General features: G+C 41.4%; 1 protein-coding gene across 4 annotated transcripts in view; it reads left to right on the plus strand.

Moving 5' to 3' along the window:
* The window catches only part of EIF2B3 (eukaryotic translation initiation factor 2B subunit gamma), a 120525-nt gene that overhangs the window by 87360 nt on the left and 13422 nt on the right, over nucleotides 1-19743 (plus strand). For all 4 annotated transcript variants that reach the window (XM_058717631.1, XM_058717634.1, XM_058717632.1 and 1 more), the window contains 4 exons: nucleotides 8572-8699; nucleotides 10466-10656; nucleotides 13183-13260; nucleotides 13776-13924. In XM_058717631.1, coding sequence (XP_058573614.1) covers nucleotides 8572-8699; nucleotides 10466-10656; nucleotides 13183-13260; nucleotides 13776-13924 — 546 coding nt within the window. The remainder of the gene's footprint in view (nucleotides 1-8571; nucleotides 8700-10465; nucleotides 10657-13182; nucleotides 13261-13775; nucleotides 13925-19743) is intronic.

Consider the following 19743-nt stretch of genomic DNA (forward strand, 5'->3'; position numbering starts at 1 on the left):
CTGCTTTGTCAAAGATTAGTTGACCGTACAGTTGTGGGTCCATTTCTGGGTTTTCTCTTCTGTTCCATTGATCTATGTGTCTCTTTTTGTGCCAATACCATACTGTCTTGATGACTATAGCTTTGTAATATACCTTCAAGTCTGGAATTTTTTTAATGTTTTTTTGTTTTCTTTTGTTTTTGAAAGAGAGAGAGAGGGGGAGAGAGAGAATCCCAAGCAGGCTTCACGCTGAGTGGAGCCCTCAACACAGAGCTCAATCTCATGACCGTGAGATTATGACCTGAGCCGAAATCAGGAGTCAGAGGCTTAACCTACTGAGCCACCCAGGTGCCCCCAAAAAGTTGTTTTTAAATTTTGAAACAGTGAGTTAGACTTACCATAATTATTTTTATTTTTTAAATATCTGTTTATTTTCAGATCATGACCTGAGCAAAAATCAAGAGTCAGATGCTTAACCGACTGAGCCACCCAGGTGCTCCTTACCATAAGTTTTTTTTTGAACTCAAACATTTAATAAATACCCAAATATATTCTTTGAGTTTTTATTGGATTGACATAAGCCTAAACAGTCTTTCCAGCCTGTAGGATGTGAACATGTTTTTCTTTCTCAAGCCATAGCACCAACATTGAAAATTTACTCTCATAGAAGTTTTCAGTATTTTTGTTAAAAAGGAAAAGGGTAGTGGCACCTGGGTGGCTCAGGTCATGATCTCAGTTTGTGTGTTTGAACCCCACGTCGGCCTCTGCTCTGAAAACTTGGAGCCTGCTTTGGATTCTCTTCCTCTCTCTCTGCCCCTCCTCTGAGCACTCGCTCTCTCTCTCTCTGTCTCAAAAATAAATCAACATTAAAAAAAAAAAAAAGAGGAAAAGGGTATCACAGAATACTGTATGTATACCAAGTGCCTAGCTTTAACTAAAATCAGTACCTTTTAATCCAAAATAATGTCCTGTTTACTATTCCATATATATCTATTTACTTTGAAGGCAAAAAGAAAAAAAGAAAAAGAAGCCTGAGAAGAAAGCATGGGTTAACTTCGCAATCACCTTACCTTCCCAATTACAGCTCCTCTGCAAGAGATGAGAAAAGAGGCAAGAAAACCCAAGCCCTTAATATTCTGCCCTGCAAGGGTGCCTCAGTGGCTCCGTCGGTTAAGCATCTGACTTAGCTGCCTCAGTGGCTCCGTCGGTTAAGCATCTGACTTAGCTCAGTTCATGGTCTCACAGTTCAGGTGTTCGAGCCCTGCATCAGAGAGCCCCTCCCTCGCTCTCTCTCTCAAAAATAAATAAAAATATAAAAAAAAAAAAAAAATTCTGCTCTGCAAACTTGAGTTCCCGGCCCTATAAAAGTACGTTTCCTCTTCTACCTCTTTCCTCATTAATATTTTGAAGGACTGACTTGAGGTGGAGGACGCTTAGAGGATTTTAAGTCTCTTTTGATTTGCTTACAAAAACAAAATGCAAAAGTAGCTAAATATTTCCCTTTGCCATGGACATCATTTTTAGGCCTTCCCTGGAAGCTTGTAGCCACAAGGAGGACCCAATCAGAAATCAAGGCAAAAATGCTAAAAATATCAGACTTCACCAGAACTAATAATTATGTATTTTTTCAAATGTTGGATTTTTTAATTTTTTTTTTAACATTTATTCATTTTTGAGAGAGTGTGAGTAGGGGAGGGGGAGAGAGAGGGAGACACTGAATCCAAAGCAGGCTCCAGGCTCCAAGCTGTCAGCACAGAGCCCAATGTGGAGCCCATGAACTGTGAGATCATGACCTGAGCCAAAGTTGGACACTTAACCAACTGAGCCACTCAGGTGCCCCTCAAATGTTGGATTTTTACTGGTAGTAATATTAGTAATAGAGAAACATATTTAGAGTTTATTACAATTCCAAATCAGGAAAGCTCTACTTTCTATATCCAAAAATTAGAAGAAGAAATTATTCCCAGCTCTCTAGCCTAGGGGATTGACACTCAGTTGTTTACACATTCATTCAGAAATATTTATTCAAATAAATATTTATTTAGCACTTACTATTTGTAAAGACAATAAGCAAAAAATTATAAATCCTGTGGAAAGTACTATGGTTGCAGGAAACAGTACTAGTTAATATAGTATAGTGGAAAGAGTCATGGGCTTTGGGATAGATATGGAGTAAGTTTCGGCTCTGCCAACTATAAAAGCTGTATTAACTTTAAAAAAGATCTTAGTCTTTCTAAGCCCTGATTATCTCACTTATAAAAATAAGAACAATAGTACCTACCATGAGAATTGCTGTAAGAATTTGAGATGATATATATTAATTTCTTAGCATAACACTCCAAAGTGATAGGGATTTGGGGCGCCTGGGTGGCTCAGTTGGTTAAGCATCTGACTCTTGATCTCAGCTCAGGTCATGATCTCACGGTTCGTGATTTTGAGCCCCACATTGGGCACTGTGCTGACAGTGCGGAGCCTGCTTGGGATTCTCTCTCTCTGCCCCCTTGCTCCCCACTTGCACGCACTCTTTCTCTCAAAAAAAACTTTAAAAAATTTTTTAATGATATGGATTTAAAAACGTTATATAATTGTCTTTGCTGTGAGAGTATAGAAGCCTACAAGTGTTATGAAAGGCTTCCAAGAAGAGAGATTTGAGACCGATCTTAAGGCTCAATAAATTTTCACAAACTGACCACACCCTAAGGAGATAAGATCAGATCTGTACTTTAGTAAAAACCACAGTATCCAGGGGTGGATAGAAGGAAGAAGAGACATGATCAGATTATATTTTAGAGAGAGTATTCTGTCTACAATATGAAGGACAGAGTTCAAAAGGTAAGACCGGAGGGAGTAAGACCAATTAAAAGCATTGAAGGAATCCAAGTGAATAACAGTGGCTTAGGTTAGGTGGTGGCAGTAAGATGGAGAGGAGTTGACAGTTATTGAAAGAGATTTAGGGCATAAAAATCAGCAATGTTTGGTGAATGGTTATGTGAAGAAGGAAGAAGGAAAAGTCTGGTAATTACTAGACCTCTAGCTTGGGTGGCTAAATGAAGCTTCATGTCACTGAGCAAGATAAGCAGTGTTGGTGAGGGAGGTTTGGGATGATGATGGGTGCAGTTTTAGACATTGAGTTTAAGTTATCTGTGGGTCATCTAAATGGCATGGTCTATCAGACAGCTGGAAATGTGGGACTAAAGTAAAGGAGGGAGGTCTTGGCTATGGGTTCACATTTAGGAATGAGCAGCAAAGAAGCCAGTAAGCGATAATCTGCCTCAGGGAGACGAATAGCATGAGAACAATCAGAGGGCAAAAAGAAAAATACCGAGAAACACCAAATATTTTAGGAGAAACCGAGAGAAATAGGAACAGATCAAGAGAGTGATAGCACAGAAAGTAAGGGAAGAAGACATAAGGAATGGCCTATGACTGTGGAATTTGGAAAATTCAAAAAATATAAAAAGAAAATATTACCCATAATTTTACTACTGTGTAATAACTGACAACATTTTAGTGTATTTCTTTCCATTATTTTGTTTATTTTTATATATACATATACATACTTGAAATCATGCTGTAAAAATATCTTGTTTTTTCTTTATTCAGTATTATTCATGAGCATTTTCCTTTCATTAAAACATTCTTACAGTTTTGCCTATATGATATTAGATTATTATTCATTTATTCAGCAAATATTTATTGAGCATAATGTGTTTTCCTTGGATAGATTTATAGACATAGAACTACAGGGTGAAATAATATGAATGAAGTTTTGGGGGTGATGGTGGGTTGGTCTGGAGCCAATAGCCAAGAAAGAATTCTTGAAGATGTCTTTGGTGCAAAAAGGTGATTTTATGAAAGGACAGGACCCGTGGCAGGAAATGCTGCACTGGGGTCGTGACAGGTAACTGAGTATATACCCTCAGGTTGGGAGGGGGTTAGGGGTAGAGTGAGTCTCTAAGGTATTTTGGAAGCAAGGTTTCCAGGACCTTGAGAAATTAGGTGTTGTTAGGAAAATGCCATTTATTACCATTTGGTAGAACCTCATGAGACCCTTCAGATGTATATCACGGGGCCATAAGTTTGGAGTATGATTGCCAGCATATATCTTGGGGCAGCTGAGATAAAGGAAGTTTCCAAAGGAATTTTTATATGTTAAGGTAGACTCAAAGGTTCCTGGGGGGTCAGGATAACACTAAGCCAAGATTCTCTTTTGCCCCTAGCAAAGTGTCATCATTGAGGCAGCTGAGCTCCTAGAGGGAGGTCACTCTGCCGGTTTCAAGGACTTGTCAGTGGGCTATAGGGAGTAAGGGAATTTAATTTTTCATGTGCCGTAGTTTCCCATATCGCCATGGTAAGCACTTAAACCCCTTTCCTTTGTTCTTGGGTAGCCAGGAGTGTCCAAGGAGTATCACATATATCCCACCTGGGTGCTGTTAGCCTGTACTTTGCCCTCAGCTTGCTCCACACTCCCTCATTATCTTCAGTACTTTTTCTATGTATTGCCACTTTTCAGAAAATATTTTACCAGTTTATACTCTGACTCCCCTTGTATGAAAGTAACTGTCTCAAAGCACCCTTATCAGTAATGAGAATTATTTTAAATCTGCTGATTTGATTCAGAGAGAAATTGCATCTTGTTTTAATTTTTATCTCTTTAAAAGTATTTTTGAACCCTTCTATCTATCTGTTAAGGATATTAATCTTTTGTCCTATTTGTAGCAACTATTTTTTGTCTTCTTAATTTGGTAGAGTTGTTTGCTTATAGCTAGTCAGAATCTGTTGTTCTCCTTTGTGATTTCTTATTTCTTGGAAGCTTATAATTCATGAGATGAGGCGTCCTTCTAGGAAGGCTGTGTATAAGAGGAAATGGGAAATGTGAGGTTGCCCATGCCCAGGGCAGTAGATCCAGCCGCTTATCTTCAGCCCCAAGGGCAGGATGTTCACAAAGGTTCACAGTGGCCTATCCCAGTTCTTGGCATAGCATTGAGCTGCCTCTACTTTGAGTAGGAAGCAGGAAGAGTAATTTTGTCCTCTGTAATGCTGCTGAGCTAACTGCATTATGGGGATTGACCTGATGCTGAGCGCCAGCAGAGGCAGGTGGGACCTGGCAGGACTGCTTCATGTCCTCTCTTTAAATCACTGTCTGATCTCCGTAAAGGGCTCTGCCCTAAGGGGCTGTGTGCCAAGGCTTGTTTACTTGCTTCTTGCCATGACGGTTCTGTTTGGCCCATAATGTAAATATCATGGCTCTGAAATCCCCCAGCTGTCCATGCTTTGTCATTTCTTCAAAGGGAACTGACTTGTTTTCCACCAGAGGGGGCCAAGGAACATTTGCTACCCACACTGGTTTGGTGCATTAAAGAGGGAGAAAAAGAGCTAAGAGTAAGTGTTGTTTCATTCTTTGTATTCATATGGAAATTTTTAATCTCCATCAAAGGATCAGGAGAAAAATCACATTGAAATTCAATACAAGAGCTTCCAGCTTACACAGAATTTTTCAAAGATGTCTGACTTGATCCTTTAAAAATGACAAAAACCATGAACTGTGTAGCTCCAGGGTTCATAATTTTGCTTACCCTCCTCAGCCTCTGCCTCTGTCTTGCCTTCCTATCTGTACTCCATCTGTGTGGTCCCATGTCAGCCTGCAGAGCTTCTTTGAATGGGAGTGGGGGAAGGGCGTGAAGTATGCAGCAGCAGTTTATTGGGCTGCTTATACATTAAAACCACATTTTCATCTTTCAGAGTCTCCCTCTCTTCAGTCTCCTTATATCAGGCCTATTTCCACTGCTACCAGAATTATCTTACTAAGAAATAAAACTGATTATGTCACTTTCTTGCTTAAAAATCACCAGTAGCTTCTCAGTCCAGACTAGAGACTGCCACAAAAGGCTTCCATGATTTGGCGTCCTTGCCTACCTGATCAACCTCATCTCCCTCTACACTGTTCCTTTTAAATCCATGATCAGGCTGCTGTCCACTGGATTATGAATTCTTTGAAGTCAGAAACAGTATATTTCCAAGGCCTAGTGCAGTAAATGGCATATTAATAGATGCTTGTTAAATCCTAAATAAATTAGTGATTTCAAATTCTGACAAGTTTACAGCATGAGAGAGAAAACTAAAAATCATGTGCTGGTCTCTTACCCTTCTGTGCTTTTAATTCCTTTGCTAAGTATAAATCAAAAGCATACTTATTGTACTAAGGATCAGGTCCCTTCTTCCCTGTTCCAGATTACTGGTCATTTAGACCCAACATTCTGTCTCAGTACCCTCTAGGAATCACCATGTCTCCTGCGACCCAGGAAGGCCAAATAAAGGAGAGCTTCAAAGCTCTTGGCCAAGATTGCTTACTGCTTATAAAAATGTATAAAAATAGTGCTGGAATTTTTTTGGCATTCTGAAAGTTCTTCTACACATTGATCTGTGATCTGATTTTCCGTAAGTGCTGTCCTCGACTGATCTGATTACATGAAAGTAAATTGAAGTTAACTTTGTTGGAGGAATTCCTTGATAGCCATTGGTGAATAAGTACAACTGTCATAAGGAAACCTACTCTTTTTTTTTTTTTAATTTTTAATGTTTATTTATTTTTGAGAGAAAGAGACACAGAGGGTGAGCAGGGGAGAGGCAGAGAGAGGGGAGACACAGAATCTGAAGCAGGCTCCAAGCTCTGAGCTGTCAGCACAGAGCCTGATGCGGGGCTTAAACCCACGAACTGAGATCATGACCTGAGCCGAAGTCAGACACTCAACCAGCTGAGCCACCCAGGTGTCCTGAGGAAGCCTACTGTTAAGTAGATGGGAAGATGAAATCTGCATGGGAAGTACCTAGTCATTAAAGTGAATTTTATTTTTTTTTATTTTTTATTTAAAAAAATTTTTTTAAACGTTTATTTATTTTTGAGACAGAGAGAGACAGAGCATGAACAGGGGAGAGGCAGAGAGAGAGGGAGACACAGAATCTGAAACAGGCTCCAGGCTCTGAGCTGTCAGCACAAAGCCCGACGTGGGGCTCAAACTCACAGACCGTGAGATCATGACCTGAGCCGAAGTCGGACGCTTAACCAACCAAGCCACCCAGGCGCCCCTAGAGTGAATTTTAAATTTGCAGAGTCTGAATCCAACCAGGAGAGTAGTACCATAGAAGCTGAGAAAAAAATGAGAGGCAAGAAATTTAGGAATGTCCTAAAAATGTAAAATTTCATAATTTGCACAAATAATGAAAGAATCACCTGTAATTCCTCTACTCTAAGGGAGTATAGAGCAGAAATCATATATATATTGTCTTTGAATAATACACCTGTTGATATTAGAAAAGTTTTTTTAAAAACTCATCACGATGGGGCGCTTGGGCAGTTGAGTGGCCGACTGTTGATTTCATCTCAGGTCATGATCCCAGGGTAATGGGATGGAGCCCTGTTTTCTCAAAATAAATAAGTAAACTTTAAAAAAAAATTCTCTCTCTGCCTGTCTTCCCTGCTCACATGCTCTCTTTCTAAAATAAAATGAAAAATTAAAAACTCATCATCATAACAGATTAAAAGGGAAAAAGTATGTTGAGCTCCATAGACATAAAACAAATTTTTTAAATAAAATTCAATTCCCAGTCATTGATGAAAGCTTTTAGCTAGTTAGAAATAAAAGAGAACTTCCTTAACCTATGTACATAAAAGGTATGTGCAGAAAACCTATGACATGTGTGGACTGTTGGCTATAAAGCATGAAACCCAACATCTACATGCAGAAGACAATCAATAAATGGTAGCTTTGATAATGAAAAAAAAATCATCAGTCTACATGATAAAATACTAGAATTTCCTTTAAAATCAAGAACAAGTAAAGATTACTACGATCAGTGCTTCCAGTCAGCATTGTATTGGAGATTTTAGCTAATATAGTAAGACCATGAAAAATAAATGAAAGATCTACAGATTAGAAAGGAAGAAAAAAAGTGTTGTTCTCATAGTTGGTATGATTGTCAGAATCTACAGATAAATTATTAGAATTAGTAAGATTGTTAGTGAAGCAATTGGCTATAAGATTAAAATACAGAATAAATCAAATTTCTAAAACCAACAAGAAGAAGAAAATAACTGTTTAAAAGTCACCGTTTATAATATGAACCAAAAATATAAGATATTTAGGATTAACAGAAGACATGCAAGGCCTTTATGGAGAAAGTTTTTTAATGTTTTTTAAACAACTTTTTTCAAAAGACAAGAGCATTCTTCCTTCTCAAGGGTTATTGCCAATTAAGAGTCAAGGCCCTATGTTAAAATACATGCACATACACAAACACATGTGCACACACACCAGGTAGATAGGACTTTGTAAAAGACTATTTTCTGAGTAAATCAGGGAAGGGATTCTTAGATTTAGAATACTACCCTCCCCCCCCTCCAGCCTGAAGCTGATAGAGAACTTAGATCTTCTGCTTCTCCAGAACTACCAAATCCAGGTCACTTTTGATCTCTGTCAGTCCCATGGTGGCATGACAGGAAGGAATTTGGCTTTTACTAGCATACACAGAGTTTCTGATCCCATAGGATCCAGACAGTCAGATTTCTCATATTGGACCCCTTTTTCTTCCTAGATCAATCACTTCCATCCGGAGTGAACTGATTCCATACCTAATAAGAAAACAGTTCTCCTCAGCTTCCTCACAGCAAGGACAAGAAGAAAAAGAAGAGGATCTAAAGAAAAAGGAGCTGAAATCCTTAGGTCAGTGTTTGGGTTGGTGTGGTAAGGTAGGGGTAGCAGCACCTTTGGAAAGAATAACTGGGCAGGATGCCTGTCTCAAGGCAACAGTTTCTTGTCTAACCACCAAGGAAGACAGGGTAGCTGACACCCTACCCTAAGGTCTGGGTAGGCTTGCTCAATCAGACTCTGCCGCTTATGCTCTTCAGGGACAGGCTAATCATGCCTCAAGTCCGTTCTCTGGTTCATAGCTCTGGTTTGACTATGTTCCTCACTAGACTGTTTTGAGTAAACTCTGCCCCCCACTTCTTAGTTCGTCTGTTCTCTAGGCTCTGGGCAGCCCTACTCCTGACTAAACTCAGTCTCTTCTGTCAAAGAAAGAAAGATGAAGGAGTATACAATTACAGTTCAACAAGAGGCCAACCAGGCTGTCTCCTTTCCAGGATGTAGGGGCAAGGTCTGTCTTGTTTGCTGTCATATCCCTGCCTAGTCCCTGGCCAGTCCTGGGCTCATAGTAAGAGTTCCAAAAACAAATTTATCAAATGAATAAATGGAGACAATATAGCACGATGGTTAAGATATCAGGACTTGGATTTGAAATCTGGATTTGAAATCTGACTCTCCCTCTTATTAGCTCTGTGACCTGAGATGAGCCCCAGTTTTCTTATCATAAAATAAAAGATCTTACTTGGTTGTTTTATGAGCTGAAAAACTGGGGCCCAAATAACTCAGGTTCCAAGTCTTGTGCTATTTCTGTCATAGCACAACTACTAGATATGGTAATAGAGGCTAGCAGCACAAAGCCAATATGGCTGGTCACTAAAGCCTGGACCCTTGCTTATGTTATGTCATGATTTACAAGAGCCCTCTATTGTATTTTCCCTAGTAGTACTTGATTATTGGTCAAACTTGCTTTTAGGACCTCTGTTTTGTTTTGTTTTGTTTTGTTTTGTTTTGTTTTGTTTTAATTTACATCCAAATTAGTTAGCATATAGTGCAACAATGATTTCAGGAGTAGATTCCTTAGTGCCCCTTACCCATTTAGCCCATCCCCCCTCCCACAACCCCGCCAGTAACCCTCAGTTTGTTCTCCATATTTATGAGTCTCTTCTGCTTTGTCCCCCTCCCTGTTTTTACATTATTCTCATTTCCCTTCCTTTATGTTCATCCGTTTTGTCTCTTAAAGTCCTCCTATGAGTGAAGTCATATGATTTTCATCTTTCTCTGACTGACTAATTTCACTTAGCATAATACCCTTCAGTTCCATCCACGTAGTTGCAAATGGCAAGATTTCATTCTTTTTGATTGCCGAGTAATACGCCATTGTAGATATATACCACATTCTCTTTATCCATTCATCCATCAGTAGACATTTGGGCTTTTTCCATACTTTGGCTATTGTTGATAGTGCTGCTATAAACATGGGGGTGCATGTGTCCCTTCGAAACAGCACACCCGTATCCCGTGGATAAATGCCTAGTAGTACAATTGCTGGGTCGTAGGGTAGTTCTATTTTTAGTTTTTTGAGGAACCTCCATACTGTTTTCCAGAGTGGCTGCACCAACTTGCATTCCCATTTTAGGATCTCTTTTTAAGGATTTTTGTAATCCTTTTTAAGGGTTTTCAGATGTTCAGGAAAGCATGTTGCCTCTTTTAATTTCACTTAGTCTTTCAGGTTGTAGTGGGACTTCAGGGTCCATGCTGCATGACTGAGTTCCAGGGAGAGAGATGTGAGTTGTATCTCTTTGAAAACATAACTTGAGCCTCTATTTTCTCTGTTTATTCTGAAGATATTTACAGCTTTATAAAAGAAGACAATACACTGACCTTTGCTCCCTATGATGCCTGCTGGAATGTCTGTCGAGGAGACAGGTGGGAAGACTTGTCCAAATCACAGGTGCGCTGCTATGTCCACATCATGAAAGAGGGGCTCTGCTCTCGAGTAAGCACTCTGGGACTCTACATGGAAGCAAACAGACAGGTAAGAGGATGGGTTTAGAATAGAAATCATGGGGGGCACCTGGGTGGCTCAGTTGGTTAAGTGTCTCGACTTCAGCTCAGGTCATGATCTCATGGTTCATGGGTTCAAGCCCCATGTCGGGCTCTGTGCAGACAGCTCAGAGCCTGGAGCCTGCTTCAGGTTCTGTGTCTCCCTCTCTCTGATCCTTCCCCAGCTCCCACTCTGACTCTCTCTTTCTCTCTCTCTCTCTCTCTCTCAAAAATAAATAAACATTAAAAAAAATTAAAAAAAAAAAAAAAGAATAGAAATCGTGGGTGCCTCACTTCTTCATTAGTCCCAGTGACTTGTTCAGAATCCCTCTCATTCCCAAGGTTGAGCAAGACCTGACATGTCAGGGGATAGCATTGGGGTACCCAGTTACAGCAAAAGGGGAAGCAGAGAGCCTAGTCCATAGCGGTAGAGCCTCTGGTTCCAAAGAAGGGCTGAGATTCTCAGAAAGGCTAACTTTGGCCTCTGGGTTCAGAAGTTTTCTTTTGTTCTGCTAGGCATGGGATATCTGCAGTACTTCATAAACAAGCAGATAAATACGGTGTAATCAGTACTGTGATGAAGTAAACATAGGCACAGAGAGGAGATGTTCCTAAGAAGGTAAAAGAATAGAGTATCGAGTAGTCAGATGGTAGAGCCTCAGAGAAGGAATGTCTATGAGAGGGAAGTGTCTGGAAACAGCATTAGAGAACTAACTCCTCCTTTTAACCCTGAAGTTTGTGATATATGGAGAATGAGCAGCTTCTGTTGCAGAGGAAGCATTGCTTTAAAAGGTTAAAGCAAGGGGTGGAGTAATGAAACAATGAAGAGACCGAAGATGGGGGTGGGGGGTGGGAGACTCTTTGTTGTATACAGGTACAGGAAGAAGGTTTTAGGAGGGAGGGATGATGAGACCATGAAAAGGAAAGGGTTGAGATGAGAAGAAAAGATAGATGACTGAGGGAACTATACTGGGGTGGCATTCAAGGACAACGGAGATAAGATGATGAAAAGATTAGCTGTTGATGCAGTTTCTGGTAGAACTCTGTGAAAACTATCAGTGCAGGTATAAGCTGGCGGGGGCGGGGGGGGGGGGGGGGAGGGGGGCGTGTCAAGTAGGATGATAAAAGATATTGTTGAAAATTGGGATTAGAATTTAGTCCCTATGGGGTGCCTGGGTGGCTCAGTCAGTTGAGCGTACAACTTCAGCTCTGGTCATGATCTTGCAGTCCGTGAGTTCAAGCCCCGCGTGAGGCCCTGTGCTGACAGCTCGGAGCCTGGAGCCTGCTTCGGATTCTGTGTCTCCCTCTCTCTCTGCCCCTCCCCCACTCATGCTCTGTCTCTCTCACTCTCAAAAATGAATAAATGTTAAAAATTTAAAAAAAAAAAAAAAAAAAAAAAAAAAAAAAAAAAGAATTTAGTCCCTAAAGAAAACTTGGCTCAGGAATCTTCAGGACCCACACTATATAATGTGTATAGTCCCAGCCCCAGGCCTCAAACTGGCTTCACCCTGGATTGGTTGTAGATCCAGGAGAATCCAAGCCAGAGAGTTTATGAGAAATCATACCTAGTCCCATGTTTACCCAGGGCAGTCCTCAGTAAAGTCGGCCCCCACTTAGAATCAGAGCTATTAGAAACCTTCCTTAATTTGACTTTTAGTTCTCATTCTTCAGTTCTATGACTAGATTCTGTCAAGCTAGTCTGAAAGCAGGTCCATGGATAGCCTGAGACTAGGGAAGTGTCCTATGAAGTACCAACAGGAGCTGTGCAGTAGACAGGTCTGAACAGCCTTGGTTGAAGTATAATAGAAGAAGGAGATCCCAGGGATAGGGGCTGAGGTATTAGCCTTCACATTGCCGGTGTAGCCAGTCCTGGCAAGGTGTCCTTCAGCCACTGTGGCCACCACACATAGTGCTCTGACCAGCATTCTGCTCATGCCGGAGAATGACAGATAGGCACACTACTTGCACGTTCCTAACAGGTCCATAGTTAAAATTCATATTTGTAGCCTTCTCAGTTTTCTCATATTGAAGAGAGAATAGTGTGAACACCTTCAACATTTTATTTTGGCTGGTGAAGGCCATAGATGCCTTCTCAGGAACTATCCTGATTATGGAATTGTCTAATATTAACTCTCACTTTATGCATGGCCACACTGGTCTAGGAGGGGAGCAGGAACCTGGGATGACTATGGTCAGGACTCAGAATCCTCCTTGCTCTCAGTAGGCCTCTCCCAAGTGCTTCTTGAAGGCTTGTCTTTGCACCTCCCAGTTGAGGGACATGCCATTACTTTTAAGGAGGAGATTCTCAGCTAGGAAACTAAGGATAAGACCATCTGAAATTTGCTGCATAAGCAATCCTTGTCCTAGGGGAAATGAAGCAGCCTCCTGCTCTGCCTCACCCAAACAGGAAAGCTGTGGCTAAAAACTCCCTACATCTCTAACTGGCTGTTGAGTTCTACCTAAGGTGTTCTCAGGTATTTTCTGGTCTGTCTTTAGTAACCAAACCTCTTTCCTCAAGGTGCCCAAATTGCTATCAGTTCTCTGTCCAGAAGAATCACTGGTTCATTCATCAGCCCACATTGTCAGCAAACACCTGGTAAGTGCTAGCTTGGGCAGGGCAGGTAGGGGACAGTCTCTGTGTGTGCTGAATGAAGTATGTCCTTGAGACGATGCATTGGGGTTCTCAAGCCCTGAAACTCATTAGTCCCAGGAAAACCCCAGCTGGGTTCTGGTTCTAAAATATCATCATCTAGCCCAGACATTCAAGACTACCTGGACAGGTGCTGACCTCAGCCATACAAATTCTGTAAGGAAGGTCCATTATGGGTCTCGGGACTCAGACACAAGAGCCTTCCATCTCTGTCCCTCTTCTTACACTGATTTGAGCACTCTCTTCAAGAGAACACATTTATATACACAAATGCCTGTGTGTAAGTTTGTTTGAGTTGATCTCAGAGGTATTATGTGACCTTGTGGCCCTAAGAAATACTTACCCCTTGGCTGAGGTGTCTCTGGGGAAAGATTGCATTAGACCCCAACTCAAAGGATCTGAGGAGTTGATTTGCAGTTGGTTGAGATGGATGGACAGAGTTTTATATTTGCCTTTTGCAGGTTGGAGTTGACAGCCTCATTGGGCCAGATACGCAAGTTGGAGAGAAGTCATCCATTAAGCACTCAGTCATTGGTTCATCCTGTGTCCTAAGAGATAGAGTAACTATCACCAATTGCCTTCTCATGAACTCAGTCACTGTGGAGGAAGGGTATGTTTCCACTTGTGCCCACTTAAGGCAAAAGGCTCCTGGTATCCCTGGGAGGTTTTGGGGGCCAGTGCAGCCTAGAAAAGGGCTCAGCTTGAGGAAGGGAAGAAGAGGGAAAAGGCAAAGGAAAGAATAGTGCCTAGGCCCTTTGAGTCGTTGGTTTTGGCTCAATAAAGACATGGTCTCTGAAAACATTTCTGGCGACTTTTTCATACTTATTCCAATTGTGGTCCTGAGAGAGGCTGCCTTCCCTTGCTTTGATGTGCTACTTGATGGGATGGCCACAGTAGTGAGCCTCTGGCAGTACTAGAATGACACTGTACCAATGTGTAATAGTCATCTTCCCTTATCTCAGTGTCTCAGAGCAGCCCTGAAGAAGGCAGGGGACTAGGAGGAGTGGACATTTAAGCCATGCACCATTTTTAAAAGAGAGCTTCTTTGTTACAAGTTATGGAGAATCTTCCCCCATTTTGAGACACTTTAAAGTGTTCTAAAATCTTGGTTTATGAACAGCCTGAACTGCAGTAAGAAGACTTGAAATGATATATTTAGTAAGATTCTTCCTTTGTATGGTCCTCAGGTTTTTCCTGTATATAATGCAAACACAGGTGGTGGAAGAGAGGAGGGGTATTACCAAAGCAATGGCTTTCAGACTTTTTAGAAAGGGAATTTTTTGTTAAAATAAATCTTATGCAGGAGTACCTGGGTGGCTCAGTCGCTTACGTGTCCAACTCTTGATTTTGGTCCAGGTCATGATCTCACGGTTGGTGAGATTGAACCCCATACTGGGCTCTGGGCTGACAGCAAGGAGTCTGCTTGGGATGCTCATTCTCTCTCTCTCTCTCTCTCTCTCTGCCCACCCCCACTCATGCACGCACTCTCAAAAAAGAGACATTTTAAATAAATAAGTATTATGCAGAAACTCAATATTTATAACTGATAAAATCACAGGTGTTTGTAATACAGTGGGGAAGGGGCACTTGTCCTTCCTAGGGGATGTGAAGCAGATGTATAAAGCAAATTTTGAAAACCACAAGACTGGATTAACCTGAAAGAGCTGATTCTAAAGCCTTGATTCTAGCTCTGACATCTGTTGATTTCTCTGTCCAGGAACTAATAGGAGAGAAGGATAAGGGAAGACCTCAAGTTCAGTGAAAGCTGAAATACCTCTCATAGGTGCCAGTGAGAGGTTGGGGAAAGCATTTTGGAGAGAGAAGCTATGTAGGGACATAGCTAAAGGTTAAGCCTTTACTCTTTAGGAAGAGGGACTAATGGAAGTAATAGGATTGAGGGAGGAAGTACCATAATAAACCAGGAAAATTGGAGACCATAGGGATATTGGCCACTAAGATCTGTTCTCCCCCAAGCCCACTTCCGGACTTGACTCCCAAACCCTGGCAACCAGGCCTAACGCATCGGTCAGGTGTTTTGGAAGAATCTCCTCTGGAGATTCTGACTAGCCCCAAGAAGAAAAACTAAATTTATTTACATCAGAGATTTCTAACAGCCCAGTCAAATCACCCTGCAGTGAAAATTATGGATGACAAATTCCGTTCATGTGCTTAGAGCTTCCAGTCAGCTTTTTTACAATCCTCCCCTAAAGATGAAGAGATAACCAAAGATTACCAGAGATCTAAAGAAAGCCTATCATGAAAGATCCACAAATCAAACAGTTACAAAAAGGCAACTTAGAAGAAACAGGGATTGCAGGGAGAGAAAAATACTTTCAAACAACCTGTCATTTCAAAGAACAAAAAAAGAACTCTAAGAAATTAAAACTATGATAACAAAAGGAAAACCCCAATAAAAGAATTAGAAGATAAAATTGACATTTCCCAGAAAGTAGAGCAAAAAGATAAAGAGATAGAACATAGAAGAGAAACGATAAGGAAATGAGAGGACCAGTTCAGGATGTTTAACATCTGAATATGAATTCTCTAAAAAAAAAAAAAGAGACAGAGAGAGTTCAGACATCAGAGGAGGAAATTATTTAAGAAATAATATAGGAAAATGCCCCACAGAGAGGTAAATTTACAGAATGAAAAGGCCTACCAAGTGCCCAGCACAATGGGTAAAAATCTACGTCATTTTGAGTTTTCAAAACACTGGAGACAAAGGATGCTATAAAGTTACAAAGAGAAAGTAATAGGTGCTATATAGCCAATCAGGAACCAGAATGGCTTTGGACTTATCAGTAGCAACATTGGAAACTAGAAGAAAATAGAACAATGCCTTCAAAATTCTGAAGGAAAACTAATTTCAACCTAGAATTCTACACCCAAGCAAAATGTTAAATGTGATTTTTCTTTTTTTTTCTAGAAAAATTTTTTAATGTTTATTTATTTTTGAGAGAGAGAGAGTGAGTGGGGGAGGGATAGAGAGGGTGACAGAGGATCCCAAGAAGGCTGTGCTGACAGCAGAGGGCCCAATGCGCTGCTTGAATTCACGAACCGTGAGATCATGACCTGAGCCGAAGTCAGACCCTTAACTGACTGAGCCACCCAGGTGCCCCAAGTGTGTTTTTTCTAGATGTGTTCCACCAAATGAAGAATAAACCAAAGATACAAGATACAAAAGATACAACTCTGAAAAAGCAAAAAGAATACATAGCATGATACTGAAGGCAGATCCAAAAATGACAACTATGCATGAAGCATAAAGGGAGCAGTTAGCCCAGAGTGGAATCCACAAAAAACTTAGGAAGATGAAAATGATAAAATACCAAATACATATAAACATCTTGAAAGATTTAGACAACTGGCTAAAAGTTTGGGTTGAATTAGTAATAGCATAGAATACTATCTAACAAAAACAAAACAGTTATGAACTCTGTTTAAAAAGTTGTAGGGGGTGGCCACCTAGGTGGCTCAGTCAGTGAAGCATCAGACTTGGTTTCAGCTCAGGTCATGATCTCATGGTTTGTGAGTTCAAGCCCTACATCAGCTCTGTGCTGACAGTGCAGAGCCTGCTTGAGATTCTCTCTCTCCCTCTCTCTCTCTGTCCCTCCCCCACTCACACTGTGTCTGTCTCTCTCAAAAATAAGTAAATAAACTTAAAAAAAAAACGTTGTACCTGAGGGACATCTGGGTGGCTCAGTCACTCAGTCAGTTAAGCATCCAGCTCTTGATTTCAGCTCAAGTCATGATCTTGAGTTCAAGCCCCGTGTTGGGCTCCATGCTGACAGCACAGAGCCTGCTTGGCTTATTCTTCCAAATCTGCCTTTCTGTCATTCCTTCTATGGATTTAGAAATTGAACTTTGGAGTCAGACTGCCAGACTGAATCCTGGGTCTGTCACTTACTAGTTCCTTAGGGAATTGGCTTTACGTCTTTGTGCCTGATTTTTTTACTGTCAAATGAGGTAAAAACTGAACTACCTCAGGGCGCTGGGTGGCTCAGTCGGTTAAGCGTCCAACTTTGGCTCAGGTCATGGTCTCACAGTTCGTGAGTTCAAGCCCCACATTGGGCTCTGTGTTGACAGCTCAGAGCCTGGAGCTTGTGTGTGGATTCTGTGTCTCCCTCTCTCTCTCTGCCCCTCCCCCACTCATGCTCTGTCTCTGTCTCTCAAAAAATAAATAAACATTAAAAAATAATAATAAAAAAACTAAACTACCCCATAGATTTATTGGGAGTACTAAGTTAATAGACATAAAGCACTTAGAATAGAACTTGGACGTAGAGTGTTAGCTCTCATTTGTTTATCGTCGTCGACATCATCATTACTGTATCTCATTTCAGAGGTGGCATGTTGCCAGTGTTGTCTTCCTTTTTTTTTTAACGTTTATTTTTGAGAGAGAGACAGAGTGAAACTGGGGGCAGAAAGAGAGGGAGACACAGAATCTGAAGTGGGCTCCAGGCTCTGAGCTGTGAGCACAGAGCCTGATGTGGGGCTCGAACTCAGGAACAGTGAGATCATGACCTGAGCCAAAGTCGGACACTCAACTGACTGAGTCACTGAGGCACCTCCCCGCCAGTGTTGTCTTCCTAAAGGAGATCTCTGATCATGTCCCTGTTCTGTTCAAAAACTGTTTTTGAGGGGCGCCTGGGTGGCTCAGTTGGTTAAGCGCCAGACTCTTGATTTTGGCCCAAGTCCTGATCCCAGGGTCATGGGATCAGGCCCCATGTCAGGCTCTGCACTGGGCATGGAGCTTGTTTAAGATTCTCTCTCTCTGCTTCTAACCCACTCACACGCACACTTTCACACACTCTCTCTCTCTCTCTCTCTCAAATAAATAACAATTTATTTATTTATTTATTTATTTATTTATTTATTTATTTTTAAATTTATTTTTGGGACAGAGAGAGACAGAGCATGAATGGGGGAGGGGCAGAGAGAGAGGGAAACAGAGAATCGGAAACAGGCTCCAGGCTCCGAGCCATCAGCCCAGAGCCTGACGCGGGGCTCGAACTCACGGACCACGAGATCGTGACCTGGCTGAAGTCGGACGCTTAACCGACTGCGCCACCCAGGCGCCCCAAATAAATAACAATTTAAAAAAACTTTTTTTGAAGACTCCCCATTACCTTTAGAATAAAGTTTGAATTTCTAGGTTTTTCATGATCTAGGTCCAACACTGAGTCCTGGAATGTTAGTGACATAGGGCCTTAGAAGTCACCCTGCTCCACTCCTGCATTTTTACAGATGGGCAAATTGTGGAATTCTAGATTTTCTTCTCATTGCACTCCTGCTACTCCATGTCTCATTCCAGATTCATGCATGAAACTGACAGGCATCACCATTCTCTCAAAAACAAGAACCACACTTGCCTTTATCCATTTGATCACCTAATTCCAGAGTAGCTCATGAGGCTTTGTAACTTCCACTCTGTCTCATCATGCCTCAGACCTTCCAGGGAAGACAGTGCCATAACTTTCCCATTTGCTCTAATTAGCACCCTCTCCCTCCCCTCCAGTGGGTGGGCAGACAAAGGAGCAGCTCTCTGGCACCTCTTTAAAGTCCAGTGTTGGTGTCCTGAATTGACATTAAGAGACTTGGTGAGGGAACCAAGGTTCCCTAAGAAACTCCAACTTGCATATATGAGAAAAATTCATAGAAAATACCTAGCATAATATCCTAGAGTCAGTTGCTATTTTGGAGGAGGTATCATCTTGAATGGCCTTATAAGCTAGGGAAACAATAAAGGTTTAGATGGTGGTGGCTGCTATTTTTTTTTTCCACTAAAAAAGTTGAGGCAGCCCACATGAAGCTAATGACTAGGGAGACCATTAGAGATTACCCAATCTGGTAAATTAGCTCCTGGTGATAAGATCAGACATCCTGCATCCCATATGAACCTTTTTCCATTATTTTCAGGTCATTTAGTTTTAATTAGTTATAGTAAATTTGGGAAAAGTAACTAAATTGCAGTTGCATGAGACTGTTACCCTGCTGCTGTTACATCTGGACTGAGTGGCAAAGTAGGAGCATGAATTCGTCCAGAAGGCAGTTTCTGATATTCCTAGCTTGCTTGTCTCTGCCAGCAGTTGTGAGTTGCTGAGGCTTTCTGGACAGTGGCTTAGACATCTGCCCGAGGTCCTCAAAGCTTGAGAGATGCTAATAGGACCACCTTGGCGAAGGTGTAGGTGAGACTATGCAGAGAAGGGTCCTGTCTTTCTCATTTTCAGTTTCTGGTAGAAATTCCAAGTTCTATGACAGCTGATGCCCAGCAACCCAAAGTTGATAGTTAAAACTTCATTATCCAGGCTTTGGTGTCAGTTCTGTGTTCTGTGTCTTGGCTCTCTGGTCCTCAGCAACATCTTCTGCATTTCCTCCTAGTCCAAGGTGAATGACCCAAGCAACAGTGTAAGGTAGTTCCTTCACATG

This window comes from Neofelis nebulosa, chromosome 2 (assembly GCF_028018385.1).
Source record: "Neofelis nebulosa isolate mNeoNeb1 chromosome 2, mNeoNeb1.pri, whole genome shotgun sequence".
NCBI lineage: Eukaryota > Metazoa > Chordata > Mammalia > Carnivora > Felidae > Neofelis > Neofelis nebulosa.